General features: G+C 39.2%; 1 protein-coding gene across 9 annotated transcripts in view; it reads left to right on the top strand.

Moving 5' to 3' along the window:
• Positions 1-15,991, top strand: part of NRXN3 (neurexin 3) — a gene marked incomplete at both ends in the record, with an annotated part of 894,988 nt that overhangs the window by 848,666 nt on the left and 30,331 nt on the right. For 5 of the 9 annotated variants that reach the window (XM_084208337.1, XM_084208342.1, XM_084208340.1 and 2 more), the window contains one exon: positions 10,886-10,961. In XM_084208337.1, coding sequence (XP_084064463.1) covers positions 10,886-10,961 — 76 coding nt within the window. Of the gene's footprint in view, positions 1-10,885; positions 10,971-15,991 lie in introns of all 9 variants that reach the window. The other 4 variants (XM_084208338.1, XM_084208341.1, XM_084208339.1 and 1 more) reach the window with 1 other exon arrangement.

Genomic DNA, 15,991 nt, shown 5'->3' with positions numbered 1-15,991 from the left:
ATCCTGTATTAAGAGAGGAAGGATGGGCTTGTGATTAAGAGGCTGTCAATGTTTCTGGGAAATATGAGTTCTACCACAGCCACGTTTGTGACATTTGTCTTTATAAACTTCTTATTGTTTATAAATTAAAGCCATTCATAGCCTTTTTGTAGCACGTATGTTGTATATGTGCTTACATATAGGTATTTGGTGGCTATTTTCCTTTGTTAAATGTTCTCCATTGTCAAATGTTGTACTCTTTAACGTTATTCAGAGAACATTTCTAAGTGCTGATTGGTACCTAGTGGGCCAGGATTTATTCTGCATTTATTTCTTCTACATTATGTTTATTCTGCATTTAAATGTGTGGGAACTGCCTTCCCCTTGTGAGCTAATGTGTGAATCCTGTGAGTAACAGTATTTAAATGCCATTTGCTAAGTGTGGGTTAATGTTTGGAGAGCAAGAGGAATATTTGTCTGGCAAGAATAGTCTAGCACATTAATGTGAATATTCAAAGATAGTTGTTTATCTTACTGCACTCAGAGGTACTTATAATAATTGCAGAAGTTGTTTTAAGGCACATTTATTCAGAGTCTTTATGTTTATTGTTACTTTATGAATAACATTCCCTGTCACATTAGATTTTAAGTGCCACAGTTTGGACCAGACTAGGGTATTTTCTCCTTTATGAATTTTACAGTTGTGTGTGCCAACTGTTTGTGGTCAATGTAATAATGAGTAAGAGAAATTAAGAGAGACCCAGGGGAGGAGGTAAAGAACTCCCCAGTTAAAAAAAAAAAAAATAGACGATGGGCAATTGCTGTGGAGCCCCTGGGGCTGGCTTGCCCAGCCCTTCCCGCTGGATGCTGGCAGGATTGCTGTGGCTGGGGCTGCCCCTCTGCCAGTGCTTGCTGGCCTGCTGTACCCCAGGGACCAGGCTGCAGTGCCAGCAGTGTTTGGTGTGTGAACGAGCTCCTCTTCTCTCCAGGGAACGATGTCTGCTGGGAGAAGATCGCCCGTATCTTTAATTTCTCATTAAACCTCATTTGCAAGAGATTATGAGATCCCAGCAGTAGGTGCTACAGGAAAAGGACTTCTGCTCTAATAGAAACAGGACTTGTAGGGTTTTATTAAGTGATCACATCAGTAGAAATGCCAGTCAAATTGCATGTGTGACTACCTCTTTTCTATTCAGTAACTGTACTTTACAGATTTGTTTCTTTTGAGTCATGTGTTAGGGGGGAGTGCAACACGGTGTGCAGATTTTGAGGCTTAAGAGATTGTCATTAAAGCTACTGTGCTGTGCTGAGTTATTTATTTCTTGCTCAGAGTGATCCAATCAATAACAGAACAAAATCAAATACAACTCCCTCCCCTCTGAGGAAAAAAGACAAGCTAAATAAAGATGTCCAGGAGAAAATGCCAGCAAACGACATATTGATTCCCAGCAAAGGAGCAAAGTGTAAATGAAAAATATTCTTCTGACACAGTTATTAAGTGCCAGCTAGCACGCAAAGAAAAACCCATTTACTCTTACTAGAGGCTGAGTCTTCAAAGGGCAGCTGATTCATCTCACATCATTTGAGTCCCTAACTTTCTGAAACGTAACCTTCCCTTTACTAAATGTAAAGGAGTTTTCTGTACTTAGGCTTTGCTTCGAGAATGTAAAATGTTTACGAAGATTATGATTGTATGCCAAGCAAGCATAGAAACTGTTTTCTCTCCATTTTATGGCAATAGAAACAGAAGCACGAGGAAAGGGGGCAATTTTGCTGATGTCAGATAGTGAATTTATGACAATATCAGGAAAATAAAATCAAGTAACATGTGGGCTCTGATTCAATGTCCTTGGCAATTTGGCCTGGGGCAATTTAAAAAGTAACTGCATCCCAGTGACCTGCCCTGCCCTTCTGCTGGTGAAGTATGTAACATTTTATTTTTCAGCAAGTGTAGTTCGTAGCCCAGCACATTAATAAAATTATTTCTGTGGCAGTTTAAGATAATATACTAGAATATGTACCTAAGGGACTAGAGCCCACACCAGCAGGAAGCCTAATTCTGACAATAGTCTGGCTTTTTCCTACGAATCTATTAGAATCTTTATTCAGCTTTTGCTTCCTGTGTCCTGCTTTAAGCAGATGCTGAAAAGAGCAGGACATTGAATTTTATGCTAGTCTGTGTGTTCAGATGGTTGTTGGCTCTTCTCAGTGGGATAATGGCACAGGGGACAACACACTGTATCTATTTTCAGACCATTTCCTACAAGAAATGTCTTCCATTTGAAGACTTTTGGACAAGAACTGGAAAACAACATTAGTGTAATATTAGTGTAATATTAGTGTAATATTCAGAAAGATTAGTGTAATATTCAGAAAGTCAAATTCCTGAGCAGAGTTTGAATTTCAACAAAACGTTCTTCCAGCAGTTTTCACTTACTTCAGAGTGGGAGTTGTTGTGGGGTCAGCTGTAGTGGCTTGATTTTTAGCATTAAGCTTTTTAGTTACTTTAGTTCATGATGGGCATACCTTCTGTACCTTTCTTAGGGAATTTTCACCTGCACCATCTGCATAACTGTGGTTATATAACAGAGGACTGATGGTTTCTGTTTCAAGTAACAGTTTCTTTCAATAAGAAATAAAAATATAATAGGGAAGGTGCACAGGCTCCTTCATCAAATGATGAAAATAGACTCAGTGTCAATATTCCTCCTGTGAGGTTCTTCCAAAAGGCTCTGTCTTCAGTGTATAGACACACAGCTTTCATCTTCAAGGTACTTTTTTGGAAGAAGGAAAATTCACATGGAAAGGAGAAACTGGTTGATAAGAGGGGAGAAAGTGTCTTCTCTCACACCAAAGCTGTATCTTTTGTATTAAAACCAATAAATGGTATTTTACAGCCCAGTTTAAAGCTCCTGCAAATCTTGAAGGTTACATTGAATAGTCTGGAAAAGACTTGCCAGTTGATGCTTTCCTAGTTCAAGTCAAAAAGAGCCTGTTCTGTTAGGAAAGCAAAGAAATAGAAAAGCAAGTGGCTCTGTGGGCCTATGTAATCAATAAACAGCCAATCTAGATTCATGGAAATGAAATTTTATTTATTTATTTATTTAGCTCCTAAATAGTATGTAATTTCTTCAGGCCAAGAAATAAATTGAAAGGATTTAGGAGGATTTGCTTATCAGCAGAACACCATGAAGAATTACATTCCTTATGCTTTTGGGAAGGTACATTGAAGTTGGGTTAAGCTGCTGTGGTTCAATACTTCTCTTTCCCCTGTCAGGGTGCCTTGAACAACAGATGAATTAATCCTCCCCACTTTCCTTTCTCCCCTCTTTGCCCTCCCTTCTCTTTCTCTCTCTGCTCACACTGCCTCACAACATCATCACCCTTCCCACTGCCAACAGACAGAGACAAAAGGCAGAAACATGATTTTTCCCTGTTGGCTTTCCACAGCTCAGGCACAGAACAAAGTCTCTGAAATTTGGCATCAGACTTTGTCCAGAAGAGTCAGACTTTGCAGTCTTAATGAACTATTGATTTTAGTGAGACAGGCTTTTGGCTTTCAAAGGAATAATTCAAGCTTTCAAAGCTCTTTTTAATCATGACTGCCCATGAATCTAGATTGACATACAGTTGGGAAGATTATTTTTTTGCTTTCTCTTACTTAACTGCCTAGTTCCTTAATCTGTTGTCTGCCATAGTAGTGGACAAATGGCTGATTTTGTTGAGGGGTAGCCCTCTCATGATCCCAGCCTAATGCTATAATTTGACAGCAAATCAACTTTTGTATCCAGCCAGGAACATGCAGCCAGGAGATGCACTTCCACTTCTGCTGGCTACTGTTGAAGGATGCATGCCTGCTGGTTACCCACCAGTCTCTTGGTAGGTAACACACCAGCCCCAGTGACAGGACCCAAGGGAATGGCCTCAAGTTGTGTCAGGGGAGGTTTAGGTTGGCTCTCAGGAAGTTGTTCTTTACCCAGAGGGTGACTGGGCACTGGAAAAGGCTCCCCAGGGAAAGTGGTCACAGCATGAAGCCTGACAGAATTCAAGAAACATTTGGACAATGGGCACAGGGTGTTACCCATGGGGCTGTCCTGTGCAGGACCAGGAGATGGACTTTGATGATCCTTGTGGGTCCCTTCCAACTCAGAATATTCTGTCTGTGAGCACAGCAAACTGAACAGCTGTGCTGGATAGCTTTGCTGCCTGCTTTGCAATGACAGAGAACTGTGTAATGTGTTTATATTACAATAGTGACAGAGAAGATGCAAATATGGACTTGACTTGGAGTGAATTAGATTGAACTGAAGATAGATGGAGCAACTCCTGCCTATTAAGGCATGTACACTAATGGTATTCATACCTGGATGGCTTAGGCAACTGCTTGACCTCAGTGCTAATGGTTTCTGGTATTTCTTTGAGACTTCTCCACAGTTGGTAAAGATCACTACTGAGACTTTTCTTAGTCAAAATAACACCTTTTTTTTCCTCTTAATTTTATCCTTTTTTGAAGCATTCTGAATAGTTCATCAATCTTCCTGATGTCTTTTGTGACACCTGTAAAAATTTATCATACCTTAAGTCCGTGTTAAATCAAGTTCTGATGTTTAGTTTTACTAAGCCTGTCTCATTCATACATCTCTCAAGTTCTTTCCTCTTTTTGGTGGCTCTTCTCTGAATTGACTAAAATTACTCCTAATCTTTCAGCATTGAATTGTCACAACTAAGTGTAGTGAGCCATTCTTTCTTGCTGCAAGTTGTTGCAGTCTGGTTGAAATCAATGCCAATTTAAACAAACAGAGGTCCTCTTGTTTTTTTATTTACCTCAAATTAGTTATATGAAGGAGAATTATTAGTTTCATGTTCTCTGATGCATTGCCTCTGCAGAAGCAGGCACAACCTCAGCCTAAGTATGTGGGGGTGCAAAGTGCTTACCCATATTTGTGGCTGTGTCTGTCCCATGATAAGAAAATACATGTTGTTCTATCCAGAAATGAGAAGATTTATACACTTTAGCAAAAGACAGGAGACCCAAGACTCCCCTTAAAAGTTTTTACAGTCCCAAATTGCAGCTTCTTTTGTTATACTTCATTATAATTTTTTGCAACATTTCTAATATTTTCCCATTTGTATGCAGATTATTTCTATCTCTATGTAGTAGTTTGAGTTTGTCCAGACTGAGTCTCTCAGGTCTGCTATACTGTAGTGACCTCCAGGGTATTTTGCAAATAAAGATTAATTAAAAAGTGAGAAACAAATGTAACGTGTAGAAAGGACAGATGAAGGATTCTCATTTAATTGAATAGTGTGAACAGAATACGAAAAGTTCTTTAAAAATCCTAGTTACCAAAGTACAAAAGGTGGAGGTATTCAAACTAGAAATTGCTCCTGATCAGACAGACACTTCTTCTGCTATCTTCTTTTGGCATGACAGCAAATGCCTTCAGCCTATTCTTTGCCAAGAAACATTTTGATTTCCAGAAGACTGGACAGCATCACTAACTTTTTGCTATTCTAAATGGAGCATTTTTACTCTATGCTGTTAGGCATAGAAGAAAATATGTAGTCCATTGACCATAATAAATTTGAGATCTATAGAAAATACAGCAGTATGGAAGTAATGGAGGAAGTCAAGTGGTTGTATTTAGGAAAAAGTTTGTTGACTTTCATCTCTGTATATTTTAGGTGTGAAAGGCAAATGCAGTGCCCAGGTTAATACAACTGTATTTCTCCACTCTTGGGAAGGTATTTGTGCCTAGAATTTTGTGATGGTCATATTTCAAGTACTGTGAATTGTGGTTCCTCGGTGGCAAGTAGATTTACACTTCTCCCACAACAAAGCATTAAGTGTTGCCTTTCAAATACTGGTGTTGAATTGGAGGTAACATGTATAGTGTGCAGAAGAATTTCAAGAAAAAGGCAAGGAGGAAAATTAAATCCTACTTTACCAAGTGAAGCAACTGCCAAATGTGTAATTCTGCAGGAATTTGTCTAAGGGTTGAACTTATGGGTCCTTGTCTTTTCTCTCCCTCTAGAAGGGAGAACTCCTTCATTCCTGGGTGTGTTTTTTATCGTTTCATAAAGCTGTTCTGTGACAGAGGTTTTTTTTATCCAGCATGCTTAATCTTTCTTAAAGAGTGGTGTACCCAAACAGCAAGGTGTCTAAAAAAACTTTGCAATTGGGAAAAGGAAGATTCAGCACCTGCCATTTTGTGTAGAACAAAGGAGCAAGGGTTATGGATCTAATACATAAATTAGGGCTTTGGATAATTTAAACATTGGACAGGAATGGAGTCATCTTGAGCAGGTCTTGCCACACCATGCCAAATTTCCTTGCACTACATATCCCACACCAGTACATACAGTGTAATGAACAGAGATTGTAGAACTATCACCGTGTCAAGATTGAAGAGGCCCTTAGAGTGAATAATTAGGAGGAGGTGATTACAGAACTAATAATTCATGGAAAGGAATGGGGAGCCAATTCAGTGAAATAGAAAGAATTTGAAGGTAAGTATGCCCATAAATCCTCTGGGGTGGACTCAGAGTTTAGCACTTTCTCCTGCCCTGGTTTTATTCCAAAGCAATTTCATTAAACACTAGAGAGAGGGAGAGAAAAAATAATAATATAAATGCCATAAAAAATCTTTCAGAGGAAGGAATAAAAAGGGTTCCTGCCAGAGAGAAATTTTATTGAAAGTTATTATAATACCTATCTTTAGTTTTATGGCCTTTAATACAGGCCAAGTAATTTCAAAGCTGGGATTCTTTAGAAATGAAATACATATTTTAAAATAGTATAGTGTGACTTATTATTTTTAATATAGAATTTAGCTAATATAGGGAAGAGAAAAATATTTTCTCTCTCATGTTCTTTCCAATGAAAACACAAACATCATTTCCATCGCAGCATATGGAGAAGTTTCATTACTATCCTTTTGCCTGTACATAAGAATGTTCAGCATTTACTATCCCTAGATCACTGGGCAGACACTAAAGCATTAATCCACTTACTTCCCCTGGAGCCAGTGGGTGAGTATAATGAGAACCCTTTCAAAAATGGGGAAAAGTGACCAGAAATGGGGTAGTGTTTTTCCTTACTGCCTCACAGCGAGCTGTTTCTGATGTGAGGAAATTATCTTAGTGGATAAATTTTCAGCGTCTCTGCTCACCAGCCTCTCCTGTCTTGTGGAACCAGCAAGTTTAATGAACATCCAGTGAAAATTCCCAGCCCCAGGAGGGTCTTGAAAGGTACAAATTCCTGTTGCAAGAAGTAATGGCCTTCTGGATGTTTCGTTGACCCTGTTCCTGTGATCAGGAATTTGCTGTTCTTTCTCACTGAAATAGCTTTATTCCTTTGGGATGATTCAGATGTTGGTATCTGAGCGGAAGGTGTGTGGAAAACCAATATGTGGTGGGACTAGAAAATCAGTTAGTGATGAATTGTGATGGAAAGTACTGAGATTAAAAATACAAGATAGGAAATGGCAAGACAGATTAGTGTACTTATCTTTTCTGTGGTTTCTAGAGATCTCGTTAATGACCTTGACTTAAATCTAACACCACTTCTGGAGGTTTTTTTCTTTTTATAACCCTCATTTTTATACACACAAAATCAACAGGATGGGATAAAGAGCAATCACCAAGCAAAAAAAAAAAAATAGAGTATCAGGTGAAATAGTATGTAGTAGAGATGGGGAGGAGAGATGGAGATTAATTGATAAAATCATGTGTGGAACCAGTCATGAAAAAGTGCAAACAGAGGTTGAAATTGACCGGGTTGATGAGTATTGCACATCACATATTTGCATTTCTTCTGAGTCTGGCTTACTGTGCCCTTCTCTGTTCAGAACCAACACAAGCTGCAAAAGGATTTTATAGCAGGAAATCTAGCACACGTATCAGAGTGCAGCATAAAAGTGTTGCATGTAGTGCCTTAAGCTGCTTATGAGATGGGAAATTGAACAAGAGGAACAAGGGCCAGGCTTCATGACTTTTCAGGTTGTGGTACAGGGGCTTCCCAAACTAGATATAGGGTAATTAATAGGTCTGGAAGGATGTTTTGACCCTCAGTTTGGCTGATCACTTCCAAAATGTTCTAAACTTTTATTATCTACCAGCCTCCTGTTGCAAGGAGGTGTCCAGTTAAAAAAAAAAAAACCTTGTTACCTTCCTGGTTACATATGATTCCCCTAATATGCAAGGGGAAAAAATAGTTATAAAGGAACTCCTTATTCTTTACAAATACTAAATCACATTGTCAGTGCAATTGGATTTGATTCCACGTTAATATTGCATGAACCTTTAGATCTGAGCCAGTAAGTGGGTAATCAAATAGGTATAGCAGCTGATAAGTGACAACAACACATTATTATAATTCTTATGTTTATTTCCTACTGGAGCAAATCATCACTGTTTTTCTATGAAAAGTATGAATTGTCAGATGTTCAACTAAGACCAAAATCCACATGATCTAAATTTAACCTGGAAATGAAAACCAGTTTCCAGGTTTTTAGCACTGTCTGAGCAAGGTCTTCTAGTCGTGATGGGTAGTTTATTCTTTAGTCACAATACTATCCTTAATTTATTCTTTATTTACAGTGCCATCCTTACTCTTGGACAACTACAGTATAAATCTCCAGTTTCACTAACTACATTTCCCCTGCTTAAGAATTTCTAGCAGTATAGCCTTGTTTACTAAATTGTACTAAATTACATTGGTGCAATTAAAAGCTAATATCTTTTTACCCAGGGACAGCTGCATTTCATTGTTGGAGGATGTGATTACTGTATAAGTTAGAAAGTTTCTGGGGATAAATAATACTTTCTAAAATATATGTGACAGGATCAGGAGAATTGAAAAAAGTAAATTTCTATTTTGTGCATTCCTCCTTTATTGTCCCCTTACTGAGCAGACAAAATTTTAAAGCCAGCTTGTCTTAAGAGAAGTCAGCAGGATTTCAACAGAATTCTTCCATTTTCTATGACTGAAAGAAGATCTTAAAAAAATGACCTTGACATGTAAGGCAGGAACGTATTACCTTCAGTTCCTTTTAATCTTGACTCCCCATGGAAGCAAGATTGTAGAAGTATTTAATGAAAGTATTTAAGCATGAAACTACTGCAAGATAGCATTCCACAAAACATTGGCAAATGACCATGCTGGGTATGACTGAGTAACACATAAAATGCTTCAGGACTGGCTTTTTCACAGATATTCTGTTTTCATAATTTTTATTTGCAACTGACCTGTCCTGTTTTTCTTTCTTGGCTCAATCTAAGCCACCGAAATCAAGACTGAAGCATCATTAGGTTCAGTCTGATCTTTCTGACTGACTTCTTGGTTCTCTTTTTTTCCCCTTAGCTCAAATACAGAGATGGGGAGGGTAAGGAACTTCTAGCTGGGGTCAGAGGTATTTCATAGTGCTGGGAGCACAGGAGGCTAAAGGGCAGAGTCCTCAGAACTCTTTTGTAAAGGAAAGAAGGAACTTGTTGGTGGCAGCCATAGCAGATATAAGAATGTAAAGGAGACCATATTTAAAGCTGGAGAGTCTTTATCAGGAATAAGGATTTGAAAGTCTTGTTGAGGTGTGAGATTCCCAGAAATATTCGCCTGGAGTACTGAAGTGCAGCTGTCCTGCTCCTGAGTTCAACAATGCTTCCTGTCTGGTGAGGAGCATTTCAGTTGATTTGTTTCAGGAGTCATCCCACTGATCCTACTGCTTGGCAGAATAGGCAGCTCTCTGCAAGGAAGAGCTGTTAAGGGAGGCAGTTTCACCAGAAGCCGTGGTTGAGCCAAGGCTGCTGAGCTGGGGTAATTTTGTATTGTGCACAGGAACATTACAACCTGTGTCCAGAGGCTGCCACAGGCTCTCCCTAATGGCCTGCATTACTAATTCAACTAATTGCAGCAATTACAGGCAGGAGATGCTGCTGGGAAGAGACACCAGTACACGTCTCTCTAACATGCTGCAGTACATGCTGCTCATTAATTAGAGCAGTACACACACAGAAAGAAAAAATATAAAAAAATGAAATTTAATTAAAAAAGAAGAAAATATCACCGGCTGGAAATGCAAAGGAATGTGATGAAACCTGTAATGATTGTGAATGGTTACAGTTTGCTTTAACCCTTCCAGAATCAGACTTTACATCTGGTCAAACTAGTTGCATCCACATCCCTGTTCACTTGCTAAGCGAGGTGAAGTTGAATGTTGGGCATACCTGACACATGCAGCAGTTCCTCGTCATGCAACGAGTGAGTTGCACAGATATTTACTATCTGGGTAAACACCCTATTCCCGGCCCAGGAGGTGCATTAACAGAGCAGGAATTATGTCTGCCTCAGAGTGGTGCATCAGGCACAGCAAAGAGTACTGCCTGAGTGATGTGTGTTGTCTGGGTCTCTATTGTATGTTTTCCTTTGCATGTTCAGTCTGGGCATGCCTCACATGGTAAGTCTCTCAGGAGGTGCCTTCTGGCTGGCCCTACATGATGCTGGTGTTTATGGAGGAGCCCAGCCTCCTCCCAGCAGGCACATCTACAGTGGCTGCTCAGGGCAGTTTGCCAGCCAGGCAGGCTTTGTAGCCCACTGTACTTTGTGCAACAGCACCAATGTGATCCACTTGCTGCTCTGAACAGCCCAGCAGGTGCACAGCACCTGTGCACACCTGAAATATTCAACAGCACAGGATAGGCACTGTTACTCTCACAGGAGCCTCCAACTCAATGGAGGACACATTCACACGGGCATATACGGAGTGCTTGTACAACTTAAATATTTTAAGAGTTACATTTGTGAAACCCTTTTTTTCCCCCCTGGGATATTTAGCTGCCTCTGTAATAGCTTCTTGACTTACAAATATCTTACTTTTGTTTTCTTTTTTTTCTTTGCTTCGCACGCCAGACAACAGATGACATCGTTTCATCAGCTGAATGTTCCAGTGATGATGAAGATTTCATTGACTGTGAGCCCAGTACAGGTAAGTCAGGTCAGTCGTGTTTTGCTTGCTTTCTGATTTCATTTGCAAAAAACAATGCATACATATATTTTATATGTGTGAATGTATACATATATAATTATATATGTATATATGTGTGTGTATATGTGTATATATATGCACTCATGTATATATACACTGTATATAAAATAAGAAACTCTACAGCCAAGCATCAGATCCCATGGACTTGGCAACAGCAAAACACCGATATGTAGTCACTATTTCCTTTATATAAAGTTGTTCGCATGGAAAGTCAAACTTTCTGAAAGTGATTCAAGCTAATAGTTCACATATTTCTAGATTTTACTTTACTAACACAGTAGGAAAAATCAATATGGAGTGTGACAAATAATGAAGATTTATGAAGTGGAGAGGGTGAACATTTGAAAACAGAAGAGAAAAGTGAAATAAAAATAAGTTATTAACGATGTTTAATCTTTCTTAATTACTCTGAAGATGGATGTTAAGGGATACATTTGTCCATGGGATTTTGAGTACAGTTAACATGGTAATGTGTTTATACTAATTTTGTTTCCTGTGACCCCAAAGAAATTGGGGAGCACCAAAACATAGTTTTAACATAACAAAATTAGTAGTAATTCTTGCCTTGTTATCTGCAGTGATGCTTCAAAATGTATCCGTTAAAGAGTCAGAAGGACTGGCCATGTGGAACTGACTCAGCTTCTCCCTTTCAGATACATTTTGATAAATTGATGGCTTTTCTTTCTGGTGAGATATATTATGTGGTATCCAGCAGGCAACTGCAGTCTACTTTATTTCTTACAGGCTTTTTCAAGTCTTCTTTTTTGAGGCTTGCCATGAGTTAAGCATTTCTATAATAGAGAACAGACATCATCGAATTTCTGTGTACATTTAAAAGAAAAAGAGGAATTTTGGTTAGAATTTTTGTCTTTAAAAGTGAAACATATAAATAGTCTGAGGGGGTTCCTTCATTTGGCTTTGTTTTGTTTGTTTTTGCTTTGTTTTATTTGGGATGATGGGGTTTTTTTCTTACAAAAAATACCAAGAAAGTATTATAAATATTCTGTTTCTAATTTCCTGAAGCCATTTGAGTAATACAATAACAACATAAAAATTCACCCAAGGCTAGTGCTTTCACATTTCTTTTCAATTTGTCACGGTGTACCTGCACTTTTAGTAGAATTTGGTCTTGCTGTAACCTGAGATTGGCATTACATTGTAGCTGGGAACTTCCACCCATACTCTTGACTTCCTTCTGATGACAGTGAAGGCAGTGACACAGACTATTGGTAACAGGTAGCTCAGCCTACTTCCCATCTCTTTTTTTCACAGATTTCTATGGATTTTTCTACTCCCCATCTGGAGGAAAATCAGTCAAAATATAACTAGATTGTGAAATAAAAAAGTAAACAATGGGAGTACTGAGAGTTTAAATAAAAATTGTAATGAAATCCCAGCACAGTGATTGTAATTAAAGTGAGGCATGAGATTAATAGGACCATGGACACAAGGACAAAGTTATTGCAACTGATATGCAAATAAATGAAGTCACTTTATTGAAGCTTCACTAACATGTGAAGACTTCTTTTTTGAATTTATATTCTGATTGCCATGTATTTCAATTAAAGGACAAAAGGAAGTCTTTATCAGACTCCTCCTCTTGAATTTTTGTTTAAAAAAATCACAATAACTTCAGCAGCTAGAAATTGTAACAGCAATATTTTCAGCTTGTGCTGCCAGTGTAAAAATCAAAGTTTGAGTAGAAATTTGGTAAAACAGCATGTTTAGCCTGAAATTTCATAGTGCTGTACAGCAACATTTCCAGACTAAAAATACCTCCTTCCTGACACAGTTAGAAATCTAATACTACAAACAGGTAAAAACTGGATTTGTAAAAATGACTTGCTTTTAAAAATCCTGCTAAGCATTACAGTTGGCAGATAGGAGTGCCTACAGACGTTTGAATATCTGCTGTGCAAAATAATATGATTCTCTGAAAATCTGCTGATGGCTCTCTCCTAAACTACTAGACATTCTTGTAAATTTCACCAGTATCTTTCCTTGCACCCTACCCCTCTTGCATAGGAAGGAGGACCACATACGCCACTAAAATCTGATTCTTTTCTAGGGAATTACTATGACATTGAGAATAAAAGTTAGCTTGATTATATGTAAAAATAAGTCTCCCAGATGGTCTTTGCTGATGAAATCTGCACTTCCAGATTTTGAGTTCTGCTCTCAGAGGTGCTCTGGCAATTCTGGTGTACAGAATTGCCAGAAGGAGGAAGAATATGCAGGTCCTTTTTCCATAAACTTAACTCATTCCATCATAATAAGAAGGAAAAGTAGCAGGTTTATGGGGCTTCTCATTTTCTTTGTCTATCTTGTTGTCTGCATTCTCAGTGCATAGTGTCTGCCATAGAGGTAGTATCAAAGCACTCACTCAGCCCATTCTGCTCTGGAGCACTAAAGCAATCTGAGCCAGCTTATCACAATCCAGTAGTGCTGGCTTGGCTGAGCAGATATGTTTGCCTTTACACTTCACCAGCCAAGTCAGAATTCTGGCCACACGCCAAGATCTGGTATTTAAATATGTACATTGTGGAGAAGAAAGATCCAGATTATCTTGCTTGTGTTTCCTAGTGTGTGGCTTCAAATCTTTTTTAAAACTTATTGTTGGGGTTTGTTTTTTTTTTTTTTAATTGGGATCATTTGAAATTGCTTCATCGTGTTCTGTTGACAGGTCGCTGCCTTCTGCCTTGCCTGATCCCTTTTACAGCAGACTGAAAATTAAATGACCTAACCCAGCACAGTCTTCTTTTTGTTGCTCTGATAATGTGTAGCTTTTAAAGCTCTTGAGTTTCTGCCAAATTTGGCCTTCCATCACCCTCAGTGCCATGGTCTAGTAATGTAAAGGTTACTGAACTCACTGCTGCAGCTGTGAGATATGATACACATCGCTATGAACCTGCTGTGCAATAGCAAAGACAAGGGCAGCAGAGAATATTTCCCTGCAGATCAGAAGTTTTCAGATTTCATATGGGTCAGAATCAAATCCCAGTATCTAGAGATATTACTTTGGTCTTGGTCCTTGGAATCAGAGGCAGTACTCTACACAGAGTCCTTTTGAAGCCTTTGTTTTTGGTGTACTCAGAGGCTGAAAATCATGTCCTCTTTGAGACTAAATACCATGTGAGGACCATTTGGCAGGGTCTTATTGCCACTTAACTCTGATTGACAGTTGAATCTAAGACCTGAATCTCATGTGCATATGATCTGTGTCTGAACACTTGCATCTCTTTCAAAAAAGACAGTGTGAAGGTGATTCCCTAACTCGGCTCTCTTCAGGACTCCAGGCTGGCTTGAAGCACTCACTGTAGCAAGCTGGCTAAGACTTTGTGCCCCCCTTCCAAAAGTAATTTCTTGCAGAATTTTTGGTAGAAAAAACTTCATTTAAAAAACAGGAGCTGTCACTGGACTTTTTCTGACTGAGGTAGCTTGCAGACACCACCTGTAGACACGTATGTATACATAAGGAATTATTCTAAGTGGCAGCAATGACAGCTGTGGATCCAAAACCCCTGTATTTTATGTAACACAAAAGAAACCATTGCAGGTTCAGAGACAGAAATTGCCCTCTATTCCTTTTATTGCAGACAAGCCTAGATACCCTTGGATCTTTAGATCTCCCAGAAGACTTAATCTGAATGATACAGGGGGGCAAAAAAAAACTGTTTATCTGCCCTGAAGAAGCATTTACTTAACAGTCAAGAGAAGGTCCTCTTTTATCTCTATGAAAATGTTGCGTGTCCCAGTACATGGCCAAAAACTTCCTTTTTTCTGTGCCAAAACAGATGCTTTTCTCTGGTATGAGTAAAGGACTGTCTTCTGGCCTGCTCCAAGGAGATCTGAGGCTTAAATGTTCAAGTTCCTCAAAACTCAAGCCAAGGTTCTGAGTCTGTGCTTCTGAGCGCAGCCCTGTGGTGGTTTTTTGGTCACCCATCTGCTCTCAGAGAATGTAATATTTGTAAGGAAAACATATTTTCTGACAAGAAATTACTAGGAAGCACTGTGAAGGAAGAAAGCATTTATCTCTTTTCAATGAAATGAGGAGCACCCTTACAATCTGATCTTACTGAGATTTCAAAGCCTTGAGGATGATAATTGTGCTTTCCTGGCAGCTGTTGCTGTCTCCTCATACCATTGCCCTCATTCCTGTTAAGGATGTCCATTAGTGGAGCTCTGGCACCAGGCAGGCTGGGTGCTGGTGGCCAGGCAGCTGGTTGGGATCATAGCCCAAGCTGCTCCGTGGACTACTCAAACAGTGAGACTCAAACACCAAGTAGACTGAAGTCCAGAATACAGCCTCTTGAAATGGTCTGTAGGGCTTAATCCTTGTTCCCAGGCTTGACACATCCTGTGTTCCTTCCCTGGTGCAGTTGCCAGTTTTCCCTTCCTATTAGCCCATCAATTTCCAATGTGATTTTTTTTTCCCCAGGGAAATTTATTCTGTGTTTCCCAAAAGGCTTCATATATGTGAAGGCTGTCATTGTCTAATCAGACTGCTAAGCCTTTCTGATGGGGGACTGGACACAGTAGTAGATATGCTAAAATCTACAGTTCTTTGCATTGGAAGTTTTGTACACTTACTCACACACAGGAGGCATATATCCAACAGATATGCCTTCTGTATCTATAATTGACTGGCCTGTAGCCATCCACCTGCAGCCTGCCTGGGTCAGAGATTTATTTGCAGAAAACAAGCATAATCTGTTTTCCAAAACAGCTGGCATAGTACAAAAACCAATATGTTGGAAGTGAAGACTTCACTGAAGAAACCAAAAGAAGTGTTGATTTGGATGCTGTCCTCCATAACTGCATCAACCTTCCCGAAGCACCCAGGGAATTTTCACTGTTCTCCTAACTGGAACACTCCCCACAATCCAGTGCTCAGTTACCCCCAGTCTTTCCCTCTGACAAGCAGGAATGCTTCCCCATTTCTTATGTTGTGAGTAAGAAATGGCCTTTGA

Source organism: Fringilla coelebs, assembly GCF_963513975.1.
Source record: "Fringilla coelebs genome assembly, chromosome: 6".
In the NCBI taxonomy this organism is placed as follows: domain Eukaryota; kingdom Metazoa; phylum Chordata; class Aves; order Passeriformes; family Fringillidae; genus Fringilla; species Fringilla coelebs.
This window is presented reverse-complemented; position numbering and strand designations above follow the sequence as displayed.